The sequence below is a fragment of the Dermacentor andersoni genome, chromosome 8 (assembly GCF_023375885.2).
Source record: "Dermacentor andersoni chromosome 8, qqDerAnde1_hic_scaffold, whole genome shotgun sequence".
NCBI lineage: Eukaryota > Metazoa > Arthropoda > Arachnida > Ixodida > Ixodidae > Dermacentor > Dermacentor andersoni.
In genome coordinates this window covers 84,055,347-84,075,500 of record NC_092821.1, presented here as the reverse complement: position 1 = coordinate 84,075,500, position 20,154 = coordinate 84,055,347, and the positions used below count along the sequence as shown (strand labels likewise).

The window sequence follows — 20,154 nt, the reverse complement described above, 5'->3', positions numbered from 1 at the left end:
CGGGGAAGACTTTCGAAAGAAATGTATGGCTACGGTCAATGCGCAGTTGGCGTAGAGCTCCATGTTGTAAAATTATGTACTGCTGAAGAAAATCGGTGACATCTGTGGCGCAGGTTGTTAGATGCGCTCCGTTGATTCCCTAGCGCATGGTGTAATCTGTCGCTGCAGCGAACCGCTTACTGCCAAATTTGGTAGAGGAGAATGGCCAAGTCAAAGCCGACGCAAAAAAAAATGGTTCCGATGAGATGTCGAGTGGTTGAAGGCGCGGCGCAGGGAGCATAGATGGTGTTTCGGTGGCACTGGCATTTCTCATACTTTCTGATACATATAACAGTGGCATCCTGAAGCCGCAGAAGCGCGAGGGAGCGTGTCTCTGAGCCGTAAATGCCTTTGTGAAAACCAGAGAGGGAGTGTGTGATTCGGAAGATGAAGACGCCCTATTTGTGAAAACCTGGAAGACAGGGCTGCAACTTGATGTCGGCTTCTCCGTCGCAGTTCTGCGAAGGTAAGTGCATCAGTACTTTCCGCTAAATGAAATTCTAAGAGCTGCAAAACCCGCTCAAGATGTGGCTAGTGACAGCGACATGAACATGTCTGAAATAGGCGTGTGAACGTTGCAAAGGTAGTTTAATGATATCAGCTTTTCTTTTCGCAAACGAAAGAAAATTGTGCGCTCTTGATGCGCTCATCATGTGGTGACGGCAGTACCTGCTTAAAATCTGAGAAGAAATCGATGCGTCCAGAGGCACTGCAGGCATAGGAAGCGATACAATGTTGATGAAGAAGCTGTAAGGAAAATAGAAAAGATTGTGGAGGCGCATACAGATTTAAACAAGTATTACACGTTTGCAAAACGTTAAGACGAAAGCATGATTGCACTTGGCACACTTGTGGTAGCAAGTTAAACATGTTTATGAAGAATGGTGGACTTTCCATCGGAGCGCACGACAGAAACTCAGTGAAACTGCCAGACCTTCTGGTAGTGGGCCAGTCTCGGCAGTGCATTCGAAGACGGAGCGGCAGTATGGGAACGCTGGCAAGATGAGCTGAATTGGAGCCACCTGTAAAAGAAGACAACAATGAACGCGCGAGCAGTGGCACGAGCACGAGGGACAGTATGAGAACACTGGCATGAGAAACATCCGAACCAGCTGTGAAACAAGACTTCGGCGAACGCGTGAGCATTGGCACAAACGCGATTCTGGACCACGTGACAAGTGCAATGAGGCACGCACAAGGCCCACCCTTAGTTAGCCAAAAGAGCGGAAGAACCGTGACTTGAGGCAACCTTGTTCGTCTCGCAGCATGGATGCCTGGATTCGATTACCACCCAGACTGAAATACACCCAATTTTCTTTTCAAAGCCAATTTATTTTTTTACAGAAATTTCCCTGAAAAATGGGATGTCAATCCAAGCATTTGTTGCCGTGATTTTTTATGTAGATCGTTATAAGATAGAACAAAGGTTTTTTTGTAAGGTGAGCATGATTGCGCATGACGCCGACAACAGAAAGACGACCATAGTATGACGACCACGGCATTATGGCCCCGCCTTCGTACTTGTACCCTCCACTCCCGGCCACGAATGCCTGTTTATATGATGTAAGCTTGGCAGTGGTGGGACCAAAGGCGCCAATTGGCATCAGTTGACCGTACAACTGAATGAAACTTACGTGCCTTAAATTCATCCATTGCTCAGCGGAAGCAATCCCACGTGACAAGGGTTCCTCAAGGCAACTAGCCCGACGTTTAAGCAGGTGGCGCCAAAAATTCACTGGGTATATGCCACATTTCATTTCACGTCTTTCGCGATCATGCTTTAGTGAGCTGCGCCATGACTTTACAGGTAATAAGCCGCTCTTCAGACAATCTCTCGGCAACTTATGTCACTGAGCATTTGTTTGACTGGGTTTGTGACACGCTTCGGTCTTCGCGGAAGCCACGCGTGCCACTGGATGGCGCAACAGTTATAGAAAGTAGCGTGAGAAAGGAGCCCGCTAGCCACATGACGCGCTCCTCAGCTTTGGCACTCATCAGCGTGCCATGAATACCCGAGGCCATGCGCAGACGTCCCGGTGTCAGCTCTAGATGTCGCCACATGTTCTTAGAGATGCGTGAAAGAGGAGCCCCGCTGCAGTGCTACGCCTCATACATAACTCGATTTGACTATATGTTGATGTCCCTGTATTGATTCAATGCTTCACGAATTACCGTCGACTGTCATGGTGAGAGGCAGAGATGATTTACTTGAAGCCAGAGTTATTATTTACGGCCAGAGCGAGCGCGCTCTAGCCTGCAACTCATTACCGGGGGAGGTGGAAATGGGGAGGTAACGGTTGCACGAGGGGCGATGATGACATCGAAGTAGAATTCACGCAGTTTCCGGGGACTGTCTTTGTATCTATTTGTTTGTCTAACCTCAACGCTATAGCCAGTGGTTCCAAGAGTAAACTGAGTATGTGCCGCTCTTCAGTGACCACTCGCCAACTGGGGTCACGGAGTATATCTACTTATTCTGCTGCAAGCGAAGGAACCATCGTCAGCACTCACAGACACCGGTCTGCCACGTTTCTCGGCTCGGAGACTAGGCGCGGTCTTATCGGCAGTCCTACTAGATTGCGCAGTGCGTTCACAAAGAAGCCCGAGTGAGGAGCCCGCGCCACGTGATGCATGATGGACCGGCCCGCCATGCTACTCATGTGGTTTGTGGTGGCGGCCTTATATGGTGCCGGGGGTTCTGAGTGGAGTACGAAACAATATTCCCGCTGCCGGGCATGTCCCTTACAAAATTATTTTCGTGTGGAGCAATACGCTGTGTCCCTATGCTGATTCAATGCTAATGCATTACCGTCGACAGTTCTTTGTGAGATAGGTGCGGCCGCAATTTTCTTTTATTTGCAATTCATTGGTTTTGTGTGTGCACCTGTTACTTCCATATTCTAGCGCCCGCCATATGCTGTGGTGCATGCAAGTTGACGTGTAAGAAGAAAGCATTGTTCTTCTCAAATGTTGGAACTCGTGAACCCTGTGTTTTAGGTTTTTGTCATTTTCTCCACTTAATTTATTAGGGCGAAAATAAAAAGGGTGTTCCAGAGAATGACCTGTTACTAATGGCAAATTCTAGTCCTTGAGAGGATCCACTCAAACAGGCGAACATTTCTTCGACAAACAATTGAAATTCACGATTAACTCATAAACATATATTCACTAATTATATGTTTACTAATTAGCTGATGACACATATTGCAATTTACAAATTCTAGCAGTTGGAACTACAAGGCATATCCTCTTTGAATATTCCCTTGAATAGAATTGTGTGGCAGACACCATTTACGAGATATGCGCCGCCAAATTTGCGGTAAAAGCGCACTCGTTCCACTTACTTCCTTAACAAAACGTCGTTTTATGCACTGAAGCACAAACGTGACTGCAACGCCCATGCAGTTTTCTGCAATGTACGGGAATTAATATCCGGGAACTGGTGTCAGCCTGAGAATTGGTCCGAAGTGGTTCCCCCTTGCGAACTCCCCTGCTACAGTTTGTAAATTGCAACATTTGGTATAAGGTAACTTGATGTGAATTTACCTGGTGAATGTTTCTTAATTAATCCATCATGCATTTCAGTTTCGTGGGCAAGTAATCTCTGCCTCTACGAGTAAACCAGCTCAAGTACAGGAATTGTTCTATCTGCCAGAGGCAATTTAAGCAAATTTGGGGACTGCTCGCGAAACACCCGGCGTTACAAGTAATAATAATTGTTATAGTATTAATAAACAACCATTATTCTTGTTCTTATTTATTATGGCCACTACTTCTGTGGATATTTATTGACCTATTACAAACGAATATTTAGCCTCAAGGCTGGCGGCTGTTGTATGGTATGGTATTGTATGGAGAACTCTATTGGGTCCTGAAGGTCAACCCTACGTTGACGCGGGCCGCTCCCACGTTGGGAGTGTCAGGCCGAGCCCTTCAGCCACATCGCGGGCCTTCTGGACTGCCCGTAATTGGTCAGAGAATGATTCACTCTGTAGCATTTGCCGCCGCCATTCTTGTTCCTTGTCACAGTCTGTGAAGACCGCGGGGCACTGCCAAGGCATGTGGTCAAGAGTAATGATGTCATTGCACTTATTACAGTTGGTTTGAGTTTCCCTCTCCGGATAGATCCTGTTAATAAAATCTGGACTTGGGTATGTTCTTGTCTGTAGCAAACGTAATGTGACCACTTGGGCTCTGCAAAGCTCACCGTGTGGCAATGGGTATTCCCTTCTGCTTAAATAATAATGCTTCGTGATTTCGTTATATGTAAATAATCGATCCCTGTGTTCCCCGGGTGAAGTGTAAGTTGCTCGGTCTTGAAGAGCACGGCTAGAATGTCCTCGTGCTGCTTCATTTGCCACCTCATTGAGGTTTCTCCGAGCTCCGTCCACCACCCCCAGATGTGCAGGAAACCAGCGGATTTCAATCCTCTCACTGTTGACCTTCTCTAATAATTTTGTTGCTATCCGTGTCACATATCCGTTCGTAAAGTTGCGTATGACTCTTCTAGAGTCGCTGTAAATATGTGTCCACCGATTAGCCCGGATGGCTAAGGCGATTGCTACTTGTTCTGCTACTGTTGGGTCCTTGGTATAGACGGTGATGGCATCCCGTATGTTACCTTGAGTGTCTACAACAACGGAGGTATGTTGTAAAAATTTTTCTTAATCGTACGAGCCGTACGATTCATTCATTGCAATATGTTGAAGCTTCGGTGCGCCAATATTGACACGTTTTATTCGAGTGAAGTCTCTACCTAATGTTCACGTTAGTTCTCTTGCCGCGCTATAAAGGGGCCCTATAACGTAAAACTATTCCAATATGTTTCTATTCCAATCTCCTGACGTCAGATTTGCGTAACCGCCAACGCAAGCACTGGGCGGTCACCCGCAGGGTTGTCTGAACAGACCAATCAAACGCTCTCCTCGTTCATAGGAGGTCACCTTTGTTTGTTTGAAAAACGAATAACATTGCCTACACTGAGCGGCTTGTCGTATCTAATTGGCTAACAAGAGGCGAGGAGAACGCTCAAGTGGAGAGGGATTCGATGGGGCCGAGCCAGTGCACTGAAAGTCGATAACCGGATGAAGAGGGTGGTGCCGGCGTCTACGACTGGTCGGCTTTCCCTTACTTAGCTTGCGGTGGCTGGTCGAAAATCGCGGCGGCATGCAACGGAAGCTCAAGAATGACGCTAAAATGGACCCTCAGCAAAGAAGAGTTGGCCGAATGAGGGGGTGAACGTGCCGAAAGTGCTCGAAAACGTTACACGGCCACGCAAGAAGCTTTATAATACTAAATACACCCATGCTCTCCGGCAGGTGCGAGTAGCCAGCGCCTGAGCGATCGGTGCCAGCCATCTTTTATTTCTTTCGGAACGGGGCAGCTTGCGGCTATTCCGAAGAAAATTCAGTTTTGTTCGGCATATTAATGCATCTTTATCGCGTACACGTCACTTTGACGCGGTGAGTTCTTGCGGTTTTGTGACGTCGCGTGACAGGCAGGTGATGTGGGTGCAGTCCGAAAACTTTTTACCAATAGCCGAGGGCTAATGGCGAAAAGGGGTCGAATCAGAAATAACTGTTTTTCTTTTTTCTGTAAAATCATGCATAATCAGTGTGTACACATCATATCAGATGCGGAGGTATCGCGGTTTTCGTGACGCCGCGTGACAGACAGGTGAAGTGGGGGTGGTTGAAAAATATTTTTGACCAATGGTGTAGGGCTGATGGCAGAATTGGAATAGAAAAGTTTGGAATAGTTTTACGTTATAGCGCCCAAGGAGCCTTAAAAATGGGTCTGGGTTCCACGTCACATGACTGTAGATTTTTTTATGTAGGAATATTATTCATTCTGACGATTGTAAATTCGACTAAGCGCATCCATTGTCCACCTACACATTGTCTCGAATTTTCAGGACCATGGCGCACTTCGTTCTTGAAAAAGTAGCACCTTTGTGCATTTTGTCTTGAGTCATACGAGTCTCTTTCACACGTAAACACGTCTTTTTGGTATTCTTGCAGGTTTATTCGTAATAACCACTTCACTACATTCTCATGTAAATGGGCTCATTTGCAAAGATAACGTTATAGACCATACGTTTTCCCGCAGCACCTTTCTATAGCCAAAAAGGTGTTTTATGAGAGCAATGTTTTCACTTCAGAAACAAGGCATGAAGTTCGTGAGCCAAAAAAACACCTTTCAAGGTAACCCGCAGACAATAATTTTACCAAGGAACCGTCTTAGTGGAAATACGTGCATTGTTGATAGTTTCCTTTTCATAAAATATAATAAGAAAATACTGCACTTTAATAGATGACCTTAGTTCTTAGTTTTTTTTTTTTTGTAGCTCTAGCTTTTTCTGGAATGGAGAGTAGCTAATTTTCCAAATAGGAATTTCAGTGCAAAGTACCGCACATAGAATTAGTAATGATTGCTCATCTTTGGGTACATTTATGCGAAATTTCGTAAAGCACACTGTCCTACCATCGCCTAAAAATATATATTAAATCGGAAAGGTGATCCTTACACGCCGGAAGAAAAGTAGAATCATTTGAAACATTCATTTGTGTGTGAGTAGTGTTTCTTGAGAACAAATCGAATACGAAAGGAATAATGCTAAAAAAGAATCGAATAGAATCGAACATCAAATCCATATCGAATAGTTTCGGAAATATGCTTAGACGTTATCACCATTAACATGAAACGGTGCTCACATCCCAGTATTCGTAAGGTTAACTAATTTCCGTCATTGCATAGTACGTAATGAAGCTTTGTTTATTAATAGCAGCAGTAGAGCAATCGGAGCAAACGAGTTGTTTTGTTGCGTGTACTGGACTATTGAGAGGGCGAAAATCATAGCTGTATGGCCTGTAAAGTATGGCTACCTTACCGACGTAGCCCGCTCGACTGAGGAAGTTGTTACGTTTTATTGCCATAGTATGTGCTCTGGGATGAACATTTGCCATATTTTTGCGTTAATTTCGTGTTTATTTCGATGCAGCTGACGTTTTCCCATACTCGAAATGTATTCAAAAACTATTCGCACTTACGAAAAGCGACTATTCGATTTGAAGCCCGAATCGCGTACGACAAAATTCCGTTCGTAGTTCGAAAGTTTCTAATAATCGAACACCCCTGGTAATACTTGTCACTTGCTAAATTCTGTTATTGTTGCCTTTCTCAACATATTTTCGTAAAACAGTAAAGGCCGCTAATCTGAACAAGCTGCATTGACAGAATGCGAAAGCATTATAATTTTTCTTTGTTTTGCGGGTATGCGAATTTAAAACGCGGACGTTGCAGCAGATGGCCACCTTTCCGTACACATATTAGTTTCTGTTGCTAAATGCATGTCTGGAATTTCAACACTAGGCACATTTACTAGAACTTTCTTTAATGTTTCACACATAGTTAACTACAAACCTATCTTATTAGGTTCGTGACTGCGCAGAAGGCGTCCGCTGGTCTGCTATGTCGCATTCACAGGGATCCGGGAAAGCCGCTAATGTACGTTTTCTTTCTTCTGTGGGGCACTGGAGTGTCCCATATTCATTTCCTCCCTGGATGTCCGAACAAGTCTTCACCTGTTCTCCAGTACAAAAACCACAGTCGAATAAAAAGGGTTTCCGAAAACGATGTTATATTTGAGTACGAAATACACTCGAAGCCAGCGTCACTATCACTTCATTCATTTTACTTCAGCTGGTAATACAGGGCAGCGATTGGCATCGCAAGATATCGCGTCACGTACAACACCACGCTGTAGTGCAGACATAAAATAAGCGGTAGACAAAATTCCACCCTAAAATAATACCGTGGGAGCAGAGGGGAAGAAGGACGAGCTCGACTATGTAGAGCACTCTCTGAATTTCAAGTCTGGTGGTACACGCAGGCACCGGCTGGACGTGCTATGGTGCGGCCGTGCGTACTAATGGGCCGAAAAAAGGCGTCATGACTTTTCGTATTGAGCGGCATAGTTTTTCGGCAATTACAGATATGGCAGCAGCTGTGTCGATGAGGGCAAGCACAGAGACACCTTCAACAGAGACATCATTATTGTGTGCCAGCGAAAGAAGAGGGCTTGAGCTTAGTGACAATGACGCAGTTCTTGTCCCGGTAAGTGCGCCGCTTAGTTTTCCGAGTCAGCGGTAAAGGGACGTCGACGCATCGGGGAAAGGAAGCGATGAGGGGGAGCAGGAGAACGGCGGTCAGAAACTGGTGGAAGGTATGGAAGTTGTAATTTGCGGTCTCTAGCGTAAGACAACGGATGGTCGTAGGCAGCTGTGCATAGGTAGTCACGTGGATTAAGTGGATGGCAGTGGCACAGGCATGGAACGGGTTCGGGAAGTCCACAGAAATAGCAGATGGGGCGATGGCCCGCTGTGCGCCAGCGAATAATTATTCGATGACCTGGAGGTCCTGGCGGCATGGAGATGAAAACAGGGCTAGGCATCGGAGGTGGAGCCCGGAGCGTCGGTGGTCGTAGTCGTGCGACAGCGTCGTCGTAAGTCAATGGCGCGGTGACCTGAGGCGCCCGCTCCTGTGGAAGGACCTCGGACGCTCGTCCTTGTATAACGTGTCGTAGGTTCGGACTGAGAGACGAACTTGACTCCAGTGGATTGGAGATGAGGGAGAGCTGGCGAGCAATTTCTTACGACACGAAAGTCTTTATCTGCGAGAGAAGGGTGAAATCTTGAAGAGGTGGGGTTAAGCCAGACCACCATTCCTTATGTTGAACGGGGCGGCGGGTGGCGAGGCGTTGTCGGCGAAGCTCGTCATAGCTTTGGCACAGCTGAATAGTTTGGGCAACCATAGAAGGGCTCTTCCAAGTCAACATTTTAAGCGTGTCCTAGTCAGTACCCTTTAATATACGCTTGATTTTACTGCCCTCGGTCATTGGCGAATCTACCTGTTTATAGAGGTCGACAACATCTTTGATATAGCTGCTAAAAGTCTCACCAGGTTGCTGAGAGCACGACGGCAGAAGCTTGTCAGCAGCAGGGCGGCCGAGGATCTCGCGGAACTTTGTTTTGAACACAGTCCCGCTTGGGATATTGTTTTCGTGGTTCCGAAACCACTAGTGCGCAATTCCGGTGAGGTAAAAAGGACAGGGGTTTATTTATTGATGTCATCCCATTTGTTGTTCACGCTGACGCGTTCATAAGATGAGAGCCCGTCATCAACGACGTGGTCGGCAGTGCCGCTGAATACAGGTTGGTCCCGCTGACGGAGAGTCCCAGGGCATACGTTTGACTGGTAGATGGTGGTGGTCAGCTCGTGGTGATTTCGGTGGTCATGATGGCAGGGAGAGTCCGGTTGCGCAATTCCAGCGTTACAGGCATTCCACCATACGGGCATTTCACCAATTATTCCACCTCCCTTCTTTCCTCCTTCTTTCCCCCCCCCAGTTTAGGGTATCAAACCGGGTGCTCTTCTAGTGGACCACCCTGCTTTTCCTGTCCTTCCTTTCTCTCTCTATAATAAAGAAGTCTAACATGGCTATGGACAACACTAACGACGCCGACTGGAAGGCGCAACCGCGTAGGCTTAGCAAGTCACACCAGGAACAACGTCTAGCCCGAGCCCTACTTGCGTAGGGCCGGTAATACGGCTTCGGAGCTCTTTACGGCTTCTTCAAAGCAAAGAAAATGGAACAAGAGAAGGACGTAGGATGGTGTAGCGTTGGTAGAGTGACAGGTTAGGCAGCCTTCAGATGTTTCGTAGGCGGCGTGCGTTTGGGTTTTAGAAGAGATGGTCAGTCGGCCAGTGCGCCAGTAACAAAAGGACAGGAGTTAAATGACTGACTTGAGAAGCATGATAGCAATGCGTCGGGTAATTTTGAAGGTGTTAAGATTGCGACGCAGAGTTTTCGGGCGATAGAAAGGGTAGTTGCGAGGCAGTGGCTTGGTCTCTGAAGGGACGTTAGCGTCAGTAGTTCTGCATAGGATTCGTCGCGGTGGCATACAGAAGTGGCGCGACTCTGTGTGGTCTAAGCACCGAAAATAGTATCCGGTTGTTTCGCACTTTGGATTGTGTCAGCGTAAGACTTTAAAAGACAAACACGCAATAAATACCAGTATATACAGCCTAAGTAAAACTAAATCGTTAGTTCAATGTCAGCGCCCGTCCCGTATAGTTTTTACCCGGTGTTGCTTTTTACTTTCATCAGCGTTCGTACTTTTAAACAATAAATTCACAGCGTCATTCTGATACAAACAGATGTTATTTAGCTTTGCATCATCGTCCCCCGGTTGTTAAATTCATGGTCTATTTTTTTCAAGGCTGGCCAGTCCCAATAAAGCTATGCACCGCGACAATGGTCATAAGGGGCCGTGGTGGCAGTCAGCCTGGTTCGTGTGGCATGTTCTGAGCTGTCTAAAAATTTGATTCGAAACTACAGAAATTTGTGTCATCGTTTGGCGCACATCCAGAAACTTCTCACGCCTTTATTTATATGTCAAGTGCTCAGTGGTAGTTCACTCCTGCGAGCAGCGTGAACCACCCCTGGAAATCCCACAATATGTGCTTGGATTACCCACACTTCATCTTACTACTACGGTAATCATGTGTGCTTTGGTACTTCACCAAAGTTTTCCAGTGTGTGGCCAAGCGCCCGACTAGGGTAGAGAGTCATACATTCAGCATCACAACAATGCTCTCTTGTGTTATGTAAAAAAAGCGCCTCGTCATATTGAACACGTATCCTGTAATGCACCTTCACACATTCAATATAGCTTTGAGTGTGTATATTGGTAGAAAGTGCTTGGCTAGCGGAAATTTTCAGACAGTTCGATTACCCAGAACATTTGTCACTTTGCAACTTGACAAATGCAACAGAAAGCTGATACCACTTAATCTTTAAGACCAGGCGAACGGTTCCGCTTTGGAGACAAAATATGGCTGTCCCACAATTTATAACAGAATTACTGTACAATTGAGCTGCTCAACATCCTCAAGGATATATAAATCTTGTACTACGTAAGTATACCTAAATATGCAGTTTCCCGTTTGATTTTGATGTCCGTGTTTTAACTTGTATTACTGACCTTCTCGATCTTGTTATTGTGATCATTTTGTATCATAGCAGTAATTTTTGTACTTGGCTTACACATATAATGATTATTGCAATGTATACATATATATATATATATATATGTATATATATATATATATATATATATATATATATATATATATATATATACATATATATACCGTAAACTTATCAGAGTGTCTACAGGCATTAGCCTGGGAACATGAACCTTGCCCATCTGTCATACGACAAGCATTTTTCCTGCTTTCTGCCTTTTCTGGGTAATCAACTATTTTAATGTGTACTTGCTTGTACGAGGGCACATGTTTAAGTGGAATTCGGGTAATTCTGCTGCTGAGTCTGGTAGCTAGTTTCGGCAGGCACGCAGGAGACACATAAAATAAATAGAATTGAGTATTATTAGCCACTCTATATATCAGTTGAGAACAATTTTGAGTTTATAGGGGCGAAATTCACGCCCCTCATATATTGCGAAGATAATGACAAAGTCGTCCGTAATTTCTATGTACAGTTTTCATGCAAATCATCATCATTCTCTGCCTTTTTATGCTCACTGGAGTATTTAGAGCTGTCTCAGCGGCCTCTAATAACTCCTACTTTACGACAGCTTATTCAGGGTATCCCTGCATGTTGCCAGAATTCACCACACACCACATGTATGTGTCGCCCTGCACTGTTGAGTCTGAAACTTTAATAGGCCACGTGTTATCTGGGCTAATCATCAGGTGTCCGTGCTAGCTCATTCTTTTTCTCCTAACATCGGCTAGAATATCGCCTATACTCCAGTTTGCTCCCTAATCCATCGCTGTGTCTTCTGTCCTTTAATGTCAAGCCATATTTTTGTCTTCCATTCATCGTTGTGTGGTCGTCAACTTTTTTTTCAAGGTTCTTTGTTAACTTCCCAATATATGTCGGATACGTTAGTACAAGTAGACTTTAGTCATCATATCTACACATTTTTTTATGGAATAGAAGTAAAGTGGCTGTCATGACTTTGTAATTTCTACGCTAATCACAATCACCAATTTTCGTCCTGAATGTTTTCTTCTCCTGATCACGGTCACTTGTTAATATTTGGATAAATAAAGGTCCTCCTGCGCAGATTCTTGCGGCTTTGTGTAAGTCATGACTTTGCGTTTTACAGCCAGTCTCCTGAAAATTTGACCAGTCACGGGATCCACATGTCACGGTTTCACAATATTTCATGGACTAAACACATCACCTCCATTTCAGCTAACGCCTCCAGATCATTAGGATTTCTGAGCCGCAACTTAAGAAGTGCGCCTTCACCACTACGAAAACTAGCTTACGTAACTATTGTACGGCCTCAAATTGAGTACGCTTCTTGTATATGGTCTCCTCATCAAAATTACCTCATCGAACTGCTGGAGAGCATCCAGAATAGAGCGAGCCGTTTCATTTATAAAAATTATAGTAACCAGTCAAGTGTAACCCAAATAAAAATTGATCTTTCATTGCAACCACTAACTAATCGCCGTGATATTTCTCTTCTATTAATATTTCATAGATTTGTTCACACAGTTGGCCTAACCTTATCAAACCTGAAAAAAGCATCCTCGACGTCACAACGACTGAACAATCAGTTCAGCTACACCCAAATTTATGGCAACACACACGCTTTTAATTTTTCAGCTTTGCCCCGTGCGGTCCATTTATGGAACGCACTACCAGATACCATTGCATGCCAATCTAAACACACTACATTTCGCAATCTGCTAACCGATCAATATGCCGTTTGAACCGTCTAAACACGTCATCTCTTTTGTAATCTTCTTGCATTTTTTCTACAATGTTAAAGAATTTCAGTGCTGCCAATTTTTTTACAATGCTTACTAATGTATACCATGCAAAAACGTTTACCGTATTATTATGCTATTATGTTGTGGTTTACCATTAATTGTTATTGCTCCACATATTGTATTTGCTAATGTATTAATTTTCCATGTTCTGTGCGTACTCCTTTCATTATGCTGATGTTTATTTCTTTCCCGATCCCATACTAATATGTTACCGTATTTCCCCCCTTACACTATGCCTTCTAGAAGGCCTGTAAGGTACATGTAAATAAATAAATAAATAAATAAATAAATAAATAAATAAATAAATAAATAAAACTGACCTGCGACAAGAAGCTTGGGCAAAAACTCGTAGTTTCGGAGAAGAATGAAGCACTGACAGCGATAGCAAGGTGTTATTGTTGCCACGGCAGCCGCATTTAGATGGGGCGAAATGCGAAAATACACGTATACTTAAATGCAGGTGCACGTTAAAGAACCCCAGGTGGTCGAAGTTTCCGGATTCCTCCTCTACGGCGTGCCTCATAATCAGAAAGTTGTTTTCGCACGTAAAACCCCATCATATAATTAAGGTTTTATTGTTGCACTTAGGCTCGTGGGACGGTGCTTAATGTATACTAGAGTGCCACATCTTGCTGCGACATAGTACTCAATCGAGCTCTTGTTGGTGCAGAAACAGCAGCGCCATGGTAGCAACGTAACGCCCTCACAACGTTGGCGCGCGATGAAGAGCACTGCCAGCAGTGTTGCAGGCATCGCTCCTTTGTGATGCACTAGACGAGCGGGCCATCGTCAGTGTGCGTTTCTTGTGAAACTGACGTATCATCATCATAATAATGATCATCATCATCACAACACTCATCATCATCAGCCGGGTTGCGCCCACTGCAGGGCAAAGGCCTCTCCCATACGCCTCCAACTGCCCCTACCGTGTACTAATTGTGGCCATGTTGTCCCGACAAACTTCTTAATCTCATCCGCCCACCTAATTTTCTGACGCCCCCTGCTACGCTTCCCTTCCCTTGAAATCCCTTCCCTTCCCTTCCCGGCCACGCCTCCCTCTTCAACACGTCACACGCAACGTCACAGCGGTGCCACTACTTAAAGGACTGGCACGGCCTAGCCGCCTTCAGTGGGCACGGAGGAGCAGCCAAAATGCGCTCGCCGCTCAATGTCTCCTTCTTCTGTGTGCAGGTTAGTGGCAGTCCGTCACTGCATTGCAAGCGTTCAAATAACGTCTTTTTGCTGCTCCTGCCGTGCCCGAGTGTGTTATATACCATTTTTTGTGATTGTGCGCACGTTTCTAAACTGCTCGTTCTCTGCGGGGATGTAGAGATGAATCCTGGGCCTGATGATGTAACTAGCCCAGTCCTTGCTGCCATTGCTGCTTTATCCGCTTTAGCTGAGTCCCGTCATGAAGACGTAATGCGTTCCTTTTCGGAACTTAAAGCAACCCAAGAAGCCCTCACTCACAAAGTGTCTGACCTGTCAACCAGATTGCTAACCCTTGAAACAGTTGTGGCAACACTTCAATCTTCCACGCCTCCCACGGACATATCCAAAATAGTTACTACTGCCATTAGTACCGAAAACTCTGAATTAAAATCAAGGCTTGACGACTTGGAGGATCGATCCCGGAGGGACAACCTTTTGTTCTATGGGGTTGTTGATAACGCTTCGGAAACATGGGCACAAACTGAAATCCTCGTGCGCGATCTTATTAAAAACCATCTAAAATTAGACATATCTGATGAAGCGATTGCTAGGGCACATCGTCTTGGTTCTTTTGTGGTCAGCAAGACTCGCCCCATTATTATCAAGTTTTCGTCATTCAAGACAAGAGAAAAGATCCTGTCACTGAAAGGCCTACTAAAGGCCACAAAAGTATCGGTGGGAGAAGATTTCTGCAGGGCTACACGCCAATCTCGAAAGAAACTAATTGAATTCGGAAAAGCTAGCGGGCAATCATTTTCTTTGCGGACAAATAAATTAGTCATGAACAAGAAAACCTATGTGTATTCTTCTGTCACCGATACTATCTGCGAACTTCATTCTTCCGATTTCGCCGCTGAAGTAAATAACGATGCCACAGGTCCTATAAATCCTTCCTCTCATTCCGCATAGCTATCTTCGAGTCGACCTTGTCAAAATAGCGTGTCTGTTCTTTTCACTAACGTGCGTAGCGTTTCCAACAAGCGAACAGCTTTATCTTCAACTATCGATTCTTGCTCCGCTGACGTCATTGTCCTTACTGAAACTTGGCTTTCCGCAAAAATAAAGAACAGTGAAATATTCGACTGCGAAAGTACTTATAATATCTACAGGTGTGACCGCGATATCCGGTCAGGAGGGGGCGTTTTGATTGCCCTCAAAGATAACCTAAATTCATCTATTATTGACATTACATCACCCCTAGAATTAGTCTGTGTGCGCGTGAGCATTTCAGACCGTCCCTTCATATTCTGTGCATGTTATAGACCACCAAATTCGTCCTCTACATTCTCTGCAGATTTCCATGATGTCCTTAACAAATTGATTGTTAGGTTTCCCAACTCTCCGTTATTTATTTTGGGGGACTTTAATTTTCCAGATATAGTATGGGAGACTGACTGTGTTAATTTTAAACGTACTTCAGCCGAGTCCATTGAATTCTTAAATTTGTGCTTTGACTTCAACTTAACACAGCTGGTCCACAGACCAACACGAGTCACTCCAACATCTTCTAACACACTTGACCTAGTGCTGACTACTACCCCCGACTTAGTTTCCTCCTTAACTTATCTTCCTGGGATAAGTGATCATTCATTGCTGCAGTTTGATTTAAAAACACGCTTTTCTTACACAAAGAAGGTTAAGACAATTCGCGATTATTCCAAAGCTGATATTCCCGCAATTACGCAAGAAATGGAGCATTTTATGGATGCAGTGATGCCCGATTTCGACCAACGAACACTTGAAGAAAACTGGACCCTTTATAAATGCAAACTGTTATTCCTAATTCGAAAATATGTTCCGCAACGAAAAGTACACTGTAATCCCCAGTCGCCTTGGTTTACGGCCGCCTTGCGCCGTCTTCGGAACAAGAAAAAACGGTTATTTCGTTCCGCAAAAAACTCTAACAACCCGATTCGTTGGTCCGAATATCACCGCATCAACGATGAATATTGTAGCGCTATTTCCCAAGCTAAGCAAACATTTTTCAACATTACATTACCATCATACTTGCATGTCAACCCACGTAAATTCTGGAATGTTGTTCGTGGTAATACACCAGCCGCAATACAATTGTCCCAGTCTAACACCCCTGTTCAAAGTGATCAGTGTTGCACAATTTTTAATAATATCTTTGCTTCCTTTTTTCATGACGCTGCACCTATGCTTTTGCCGCCTCCAACGACAGTTTATGATACCCCTATGGATTCAATTCTTATAGACTGGGTGGGCATTAGAAAACTAATCGGTAATTTGAAAATATCTTCATCGGCGGGTTCAGATGAAATTAATTCAAAAATACTAAAGTGTACTGAACTGTATTCATCAATTATTCTTTCTAGGATATTCCAACAATCATTACACTGCTCATCACTACCAAGCGACTGGAAGGTGGGGAAGGTGGTTCCTGTTCACAAATCAGGTAACACACATTGTCCCGAAAACTACCGTCCCATATCACTAACCAGCATTCCCTGTAAGATTCTGGAGCACATAATACATTCCCACATAGTTGATTTTCTTGAGACGAACTCCTTTTTTAACAACAGTCAGCATGGCTTTAGGAAATCCTTCTCCTGCGAAACGCAACTAGCTTGCTTTACTAACGACCTCTTTTCTAACACCGACTTAGGATTTGACACCGATTGCATCTTTATCGATTTTGCTAAAGCCTTCGATACCGTATCCCATAACCTACTAATCTATAAACTTAGTCTTCTTAACATTGACCCGCTAGTACTGGACTGGATTAAAAACTTTCTTGCTGATAGAACACAATACGTAATCGCTAACAATTCGTCGTCTGCGCCCCTCGCGGTAACGTCAGGCGTGCCGCAAGGGTCGGTTCTCGGTCCTCTACTTTTTCTAATCTATATTAATGATCTTGCTTCCTGTGTGAAATTTTCTACTATTAGACTTTTTGCTGATGACTGCGTTATATATCATAAAATTACTGACCTCAATGATTCTCGTAAACTCCAAGACGACATTAATAACGTTCTGCTATGGTGTAACAAGTGGTCTATGAAGCTTAACTTAAGCAAATGTAAATGCATGCGGGTATCACAGCGTACTAATACTACTAATCTGCATACATATTTCCTGAATAATAGCCCTCTCTCAGTTGTCTCGTCGTACAAATACCTTGGACTAAACATCACCAGCAACCTTTCCTGGCACATGCATGTCGACATTATATGTAGCAATGCCAATCGCATGTTGGGCTATTTGCGCCGAAACTTCTCATTCGCACCATCGTCACTCAAACTAACTCTCTACAAAACATTAGTTCGCTCCAAACTAGAATACGCATGCGCCATTTGGGACCCGGCTAACATTACACTCATAAACAGCATAGAAGCCATTCAAAATCGTGCAGCGCATTTCATCTTATCAAACTACTCCCGACATGCTAGCGTTACCTCAATGAAGACAACACTTAACTTGCCAGAACTTTCTTTCCGTCGTAGATGCTTCCGCCTTTCGCTATTCCATAAAATCTACCACCACAACCCTTTGTTGAAAGAACAGCTTATCACCCAACCGTCATACATATCATCTCGCTCTGACCATAGTTTCAAAGTTGGTGTGCCGTCTTCACGTACTAAACTTTGTAGTAATGCATTCATCCCTAGCACAAGCAAAGATTGGAACCACCTTCCCGCCACCGTTGCAGCCATCCTGGATACCGACACCTTCAAAACCAGCATTCATGAAACGCCACGTTGAATCTGTCTTTGTATATTGCACAAATGTTTTGTTATGTTCACCCACTCCTTTCTGTAATGCCTTCGGGCCCTGAAAGTATCTTAAATAAATAAATAAAAAAAATAAATCCAGTCCGTAACCCTTAATGACCATCAGTTATCTTCCCTCCTCATTACACGTCCGGCCCATGCCCATCTTTTTTTCTTGATTTCAACTAAGATGTCATTAACTCGTGTTTGTTCCCTCACCCAGTCTGCTCTTTTCTTATCCCTTAACGTTACACCCATCACCCTTCTTTCCTTAGCTCGTTGCGTCGTCCTCAATTTAAGTAGAACCCTTTTCGTAAGCCTCCAGGTTCCTGCCCCGTACGTGAGTATTGGTAAGACACAGCTGTTATACACTTTTTTCTTGAGGTATAATGGCAACCTGCTGTTCATTATCTGACAATGCCTGCCAAAGGCACCCGAGCCCATTCTTATTCTTCTGATTATTTCAGTCTCATGATCCGGATCCGCGGTCACTACCTGCCCTAAGTAGTTGTATTTCCTTACCACTACCAGTGCCTCGCTACATATCGTAATCTGACGCATACCTGACGACAACTTTCTGTGGCAGCACGGCGAAGGCTACGTGGGTGGAGCCTATGCAAATGTATATACGCGTAGTAGTTCGACCGTTTCGTCCGTGGTTTCGGTTTCACCAGCGCCTTCCGCGAAAATGCGTTGTTCATAACGTTGCCATGTGAGCATGCAGTGAACATGCATGATCCCCGTGAAAGTAGCGTAAAGCCTAATCAAAGCTATATAACAGTTATCAATATATATATATATATATATATATATATATATATATAATTTGTAACAGTGGGATAATTTGTGTATTCATAAAGTTTAGGGATTCCGTAATGATGTGTTCAATTTCGAGTTGACCTCGTCTGAAAAAGATACTATATATCCTTTTTCGGTAACCCCTTCGCTTTTGTGCTTTGCTGGTATATGTAATTCACTGTTTGTTGCAACGCAGCACAACGACTTTACGACTCACTGCAAAGGACTATAGTAAACCCCTCTGCGAAAACAGACTTCCTTTCCAATGTCGGCACATTTCGCGGTGTGTACTATACATAAGCACCAATGCACTTATATTGAAGCGCACGTTAAATAACAGAAGCTAGTATGAAGTCTTCAAGTCTAGGCTACACCGCGCCTCATCATATTGTGTCCCTTTGCACTTAAAACTTCAGCATGAGACGAATATAATACCGTGGGATAAGTAAAAGCGTGAAATGGGCAAAAGTACACAACAAAATGTTGGGGTGGCTTCTGCGACTGCGTTGACATTCTCTTCCACTCCGCTCTTCCATGACATGAGCTCTTCCACTCCGGTCATGTCACTTGTCAGTCGCATCTCTCTCGCTGCTCGAATCCGATCCGACTGAAATGAGAAGCTGGTCGATGCTTGCAGCAGTGAGGCCATCACGTTACCAGAACTCCTCTTCGATTTTCTGAACATGCGCACATACAAGAAGCCACGTGTCTGCCTTCACAAGATTACCGCTTTCATGCAGCACTTTTTCGATGCCGGCAAGGGTGAATGCGGTATTGTTAGGAGGGATGTAACCTTTGACCTGGCTCCATATCAGTTCGATAGGATTTAACTCGTGATGATATGGATGAAGCCCCACAAAGTCGTCACTGGCAGCGTTAGCGACAACATCCACGCGATAGGCAGAAAACATCTTTTTCTGTTGGCTCACTAGCTCCAATGACCCTACCTTTAATTGGTCCTGGGAAAATGAGATGTTTTCTCCGTTAGCCAAGACTGAATGCCACTCTTTTGTGTTGGTGACGTTGGAACTTTCTGGAGGCAAACGCTATGGTTAGGGGCATTGTTCATTACTGTGACACTTCGCGGTTTGACGTTAAGCAAAAGTTATTCAGTGAACTACTTCTCGAAGCGCCGCCCATCCATTTCCTTGTAGTAGACAGCAGTTCCTTTCGCTGCACCGAAAACGACGCACACAACATTTAAGATACCATACTCGAACGGCCATGGTTGCTTAGTGCCAATAGTGTTGGGTTGCTAAGCAAGAGGTAGCGGGATCGAGTGCCGGCCACGGTGGCCGCATTTCGATGGGGCGAAATGTGAAATCACCCGTGTACTTAGATTTAGGTGCACGTTAAAGAACCCCGAGTGGTCTAAATTTCCGGAGACACCCACTGTGGGGTGCCTCATAGTCAGAAAGTGGCTATGGCACGTTAAACACTATATATTTTTTAAATACTATACTCGCTACCGGCGTGCAACAGGATTAGCCTGCCACAT

The 20,154-nt window shown here is 44.5% G+C and overlaps 1 protein-coding gene across 1 annotated transcript in view; it reads right to left on the bottom strand.

Annotated features, from left to right (window-relative positions):
• Positions 1 to 610: 610 nt before the first annotated feature.
• Positions 611 to 20,154, bottom strand: part of LOC129386732 (uncharacterized) — a 148,742-nt gene continuing 129,198 nt past the window's right edge. Inside the window, exons 15-16 of the mRNA XM_072284029.1 lie at positions 974 to 1,061; positions 611 to 786 (exon numbers count right to left, since the gene is read on the bottom strand). Of these exons, the coding sequence (XP_072140130.1) occupies positions 713 to 786; positions 974 to 1,061 (162 nt within the window). The 3' untranslated portion in view covers positions 611 to 712. The remainder of the gene's footprint in view (positions 787 to 973; positions 1,062 to 20,154) is intronic.